At 36.8% G+C, this 5,572-nt stretch overlaps 1 protein-coding gene across 1 annotated transcript; it reads left to right on the top strand.

Annotated features, from left to right (window-relative positions):
• Nucleotides 1-943: 943 nt before the first annotated feature.
• endouc (endonuclease, polyU-specific C) lies at nucleotides 944-5,161 on the top strand. The gene is made up of 8 exons (XM_079685579.1): nucleotides 944-1,084; nucleotides 1,292-1,348; nucleotides 1,434-1,533; nucleotides 1,611-1,722; nucleotides 1,828-1,949; nucleotides 3,438-3,550; nucleotides 3,689-3,839; nucleotides 4,245-5,161. Exons 1-8 carry the CDS (start codon nucleotides 957-959, stop codon nucleotides 4,512-4,514), a joined length of 1,053 nt encoding a protein of 350 aa, XP_079541705.1. The 5' UTR covers nucleotides 944-956; the 3' UTR covers nucleotides 4,515-5,161.
• The last annotated feature ends 411 nt before the right edge of the window (nucleotides 5,162-5,572 follow it).

The following is a 5,572-nucleotide window of genomic DNA, read 5'->3' as shown; positions in this document are numbered from 1 at the left end:
TCTCTTTGTGTGTATTTAAATTATATCTCAACTTTGATCACGCTGACTGATTTTTTATCGACCTGCAACACACAAATATTTGAAAGACCAGGAAGAAAAGTTAAGCACCACAGCCAACAGGTAACAGCAATTATTATTTAAGATTTGAAAAATACCAGATTGAAAGAGTGCCATACTCCATAATTAAATGTTAGCATGAGTATCAGTACTTAAACCATTATTACATTGCATAACAAGCAAAGTCCTTCTCAGTCTGCTCCATGTTTAATTATACTGCCCTTAAAGAAATATGTATAAGTGGAGATGAAGACCTTCACATCGTCAATGAAATAGTGAAGTGTGTACAGCAGAGATGAAAGAGTAGATCTACTTGAGGGTTGTTGTGATGAGGTGCTGATCTGGAAGTAGAACTATCTGCTTATATCTTATTTGCATCAGTTTATTTTTAGAAGGCCTGGGGCCTACAACTAATTATAAATAGAAGCCCGTCTCAACATCCACTACACTTCACATTAACTTCAGAGATTTCCGCCCCGATCCTTGCTCCTATGGTCATTTGAACATTTAGTAAATCTTCTGTTATGAAAGAAAAACAATTGCTACACTGATTATATCTGACATTGAATGGCATGGCTTTGTCCCTATATTGTAATTCTAAATTTAAATGGTGCCCACTTTCTTCACCTATAATTTATTTGGTGACAAACATTCACAGATTTTTGAAAATAATACATTTTGAGTACTGACCTTGACACGCTAACACATTTAATCATTTAATTTAATTTTGGAAACATGGAAATATATACATTTTAAAGAACAGCACATTTGGTATAAGTGCATCAGATCAATAAAACAGGTCGCCCTCTGGTGGCTGTATAATAAAACTCCTGTTAACATCTGGAGGAGTTTGTTCCGAAGTGCCCATGCGCAATCAGTGGACACGGTGCCTCCCATGGATGTATAATAAGGTGCTTCCCCTTCAGGATGTGTTGAGGGTTGAGACAGGACTGAAGCAGAAGAGTCTGAACTTTACTGCAGCTCGAGCTGAAGGAGTGAACCGAGAAAAAAGCATCATGGCTGCAAGGTTTGTTTTTCATTTTCTGTCCAAACACTAATCTGAAAATTAATTGTAACCCTGTAGAATTTCAGTTATTCTTCATCGTTGCTCTTTTTGTCTTTTATGACTGAACAACAACAGATCAGAAACATGTTTTTCTTTCATGTTAGACAATAAACTAGATTCAGAGTAAGAGTGAATTTCAGATGAATGTTTTGGGTTTCTGATGTTCAGGTTATGTGGAGTCCTTGCCCTTCTTGCTGTGTTTCTCAGTGGACTGGATGCATCAAGGTACAGTAGTCAATTTGAGAATTCTCATGCTTTATGTGTTTTTTGAGATGCTACATATTTTTTCCTTCTCAAATGATTGCAACAGACCAGCTATAAACCAGGAACTATCCAATATCTTCAATGAGCTGTGGACTTTGGATGTGAATCGCATGACCCCTGCCACAGACTACACAATCTCTGTTCAGGTATGAAACATGTTCTTATTCAGGCAAAGACTGAATTCTGTTTTTACAAAGATATATTTTATGTTCAAACTGTCCAGGGTAGAGCCAATTATGTAACTCAGGGAAGCCATGTTGTGACGGACCGAGCCTCACAGCCTCTCTTCTCCAACGTTAATGAGATCAAGCTGCAGAACATCACAACCTTCACCCGTAAGTCCCTCTGCAACACACAGGATAATTCCCTCTCATTCTGGGCATATACATGCAGCTCATTGCAGACCTGACAGTGATAAATGTGATGTATGTTCCCTGCAGGCCTCATGAAACTCCTGGACAACTATGAGCGGTCCACAGGCGTGGCTGAGCGAGTCACAACAGTGGAGCAGACTGAGATGAATCTCTTCCTGGATGCCGTCCTAGAAACTGAAGTCATGAAGGTATTAAGACGTGTTGCAACCAGTTTATTTAGTAAGCCATGTTTCAACAGGGCTGTTTCCAGAGGTGTAATATAGTCAGGAGCATCCACTCAATTACTTAAGGCCCTTTCGTACAATTTGCAGGTACGTATTTTCATTTAATGCAATGCTACTTTATACTACTACATTTAAAGAGCCAATACAAGACAACTAATAATAAACATTGACATGATATCTCACAGAACTACTGTATACAACACAATCGAATTTAGTGCCACTTTTACCAGCTGTGTTGGACACATTAATGCATCAATAATAATATAATTTGGTACTCTATTTGGTACTTGATGATTTGGAACATTCAGTTCCTTTTTGATGCCAATTATTTGCGTACTTTTGATAGAGTAAAGTATCTTCCACCACTGGCTGTTTCTATTGCACAACACCTCATCTGTGTTTGTTTTGAGCCGAGATGTCTTTTCAGAGTAGAACGATCGTGAATATAACGAATGTTCACTCTTTGTTGCTCCCTTAATGACTGTTTCTAGTGTGTTGTTTTCCAAAGGTTTGTGGGGGGGGGGGGGTTTCCAGCCTCACTGCAGCACTGGACACATTAGTTCAGGATGTTAGAGAGAGAAAAATATCAGAAACATCTGTGCAGCTGAGGAATGCTGTGTTGGCCTCAGAGGGTCTGAGGAGGGGATTAGTGGAAACAATGAAGACATGCAGTAGTTTTTCTGTTTCAGAGAAATCCATGTTTGTTAGATGGACCTGATGGCGGGATCAGGATTTAAGTCTATATGCAGATTACAATAACACTTTTTTTTACGTTGCTTTTTTAATAGTTTATTACGCTTTTTCACATACACAGTACAAACAGTTTGCAGCTAAATACTTATTTACTATCTCTTTTGACTTTGTACAGTACAGGTTTAATCAAAGAGGGAAACATTTAACAAAGTGTAATACAAACCGCAAAAATAAAAAGTTACCAAAGAGCATATTTTAAGAAAAGGCAGAGTGCTTACAGAAAAATAAATAAGTAGATATTGAAGTAAAATGTAAACTCTAATGTAATGTTAAGTAGCTAAGTGCTGTTTGTATAAGTGTATTACGTATTGTTTCTAAATCTTGTTTCAATATACATGTACTTCAAACTACTTTTTCAGTGGGTTCCAGCAAATGTTTATATTGCACACACAGAATATAATTTTCAACAAGTATTGAAGTTTATTCAACATTTATTATTCTTTTAAAACAGATAAAGATGCCTCTGGTTTAACAAGATATTATCGAAAAGTCTGAAAACATACATTTTTGTACCTGTTATTCAAAGATTGATGTTAAAAAAGCATATTATGGAGTAATAAATAATTTTATTTGGGAACAAATCTCTCAATGCAACTTGTTTTTTAGCCTGTCTCTCCCATTTAGTTTATTTGATCTATCTGTATTGTGAGAAAGTATTTTACCTGAGATGTTTATGTCATGATTGTGTTTTGTCCACAGCGAGCCCATCGGTACCTGGTGAGCAAAGGACAGTCCAACTCCAACCTGAGGATCTTTAAAAATCAGCTTCGCTTGATCTGGTTCAACCTCTACCACAGAAAGAGAAACTCAGCGTGAGTTGCACAAACATCAGCAGATGATAACCTCAATTTGTTGAATTTATTATAAATATAAATATTTAGTGTAAAAGTGAGGTCATTGTTTTGAAATGTATCTTCTGTTCTGTGTCTCTATTTCAAAACATTCACCAGCCTGGATTCCTGTGGATTCGAGCATGTGTTTGTTGGAGAGACAAAATCTGGATCAGAAATCATTGGTTTCCACAACTGGGTCCAGTTCTACCTGCAAGAAAAAAGCACGCACTTGGACTACAAAGGATACAAGGCCAGGGATAATGACTTAGTGAGTGCAGCGGTTCATCAGACAAAAGAGATGCATTTATTTCTGTAGCAACATTTCCTGTTGTCTCTTTTTTATTCCTATAAGGTTCAATGAATTGCCATTGTACAACATGCGGCTGCAAAACGAAATGCAGTTGCTACATACAAACAAAACAAAAAAGAAACTCCCCCAGAGCCTCCGTGGATTAAACTGTTAAATAACCTGAAAATAAGAAGTAACCTTGCTGACTTTGGTCAGACTGACTGTCTGACCAAATTTGGAAAATGTCCCAAATTCGGATCAATAAAGTACTTCTTATCTTATCTTAAATCATACTCAACACATTAGAAAGAAACTCAAGTTCTAAAATTCTAAAAACTCTTCACAAATTGAGCTAATTTAGGGTTTGTGTGTATCTTTCCACAGCCCGATCATGATGACCACGTCCTGAACCTCCAGTTCAGCTGGCACGGTCTGGTGAAGCCTGTCGGCAGCGCCTTCATCGGGACCAGTCCTGAGTTTGAGATGGCGCTCTTCACCATCGTCTTCCTCTTGAACACAGAGCGGAGCACCACAGTGCTGGTCAACGTCGACCAGTGTCAGATGGAGCTGGTGGTCATCCGACACGGACGCTCCCTCGGGACGGCATACCCCAAACTGCTGAGCAGCAACAGCAGACATGTCAGCCATCACTAAACTGAAGGAGAGGGTCTTCTGTTATAAAGTGAAGCCCACATCCTTATTATGAGAGCTGCATAAACTACATGGCAATTTTTGTTGGTTACATTATCCATTACATCATAAAAATGTAATCTTATCTGATTACTTTTGAATAATTCTAAAATCAAACATTGGAAATATGCCACTTTATATTAAAAATGTAAGTTTCACTGATATTATTTTTCTAAACATATCAAAAACATTTTACATTTTCAATGCATTTACAGTTGTTTTCATCCAATTACTCTAACAGGTGTGTTTTCTACACCATGTGGGATGCACTTTAATGAGTCAATAACATTGATTATTGTGAACAAAAGTTTCATATTTTTTAAACTGCCATTTTATAAAGATTCAATCAAAAATGTAACTAAGATTGACAGTGCATCTATAATCTGCACATGTTTTCATATCAATCTCAGTTGATTAATGTTATGTTACATACATTATCAAGAGTCTGTGTTTTGGTTAAAACACCTACTGACCTACTGACTACAGTGCATGACATATATGTGTAAATGCCTGTCATTTCATTGACACACATTTGTAAACTTTTTAAAGTCAAACATGTGGTGTGTTTATAAAATGTCATCAGCCAATAAAATGCCATATAACCCTTTAAATGCATCAAGATCTCTTTATTATCATGTAATAAGTACATACATAGGTATGAGGGAGTGAAATAATTATTAAAATCATTTTTCTTCAGTAAAAAAACCCAACTCAAAATTGTTTTACATTATTCATGCATTAACATTTAAGTAGTATTGTAAAGTTGCAGCATACAGTACACATGTAGAAGACGTTCTGAAAAGGCACCAGATTTCTGGTTGTTTTGAATAGATTGTTATTGGTACTGTATCTTGCTATTCATTTTGGGTCGTTTTACTGGGTTTGTGGTAATTAGGCGTCTCTTTGTGAGCGTTTTCTTTCTAAGGTTGCACCGACCACTGTGCCTATCATACTGTTCAGAAATTCATCTATTTGACATCACGACATCACATCAAATATTGTTTTTTAAAGAGTTTTCAGCA

Source organism: Notothenia rossii (assembly GCF_949606895.1).
Source record: "Notothenia rossii genome assembly, chromosome: 5".
Lineage (NCBI taxonomy): Eukaryota > Metazoa > Chordata > Actinopteri > Perciformes > Nototheniidae > Notothenia > Notothenia rossii.
This window is presented reverse-complemented; position numbering and strand designations above follow the sequence as displayed.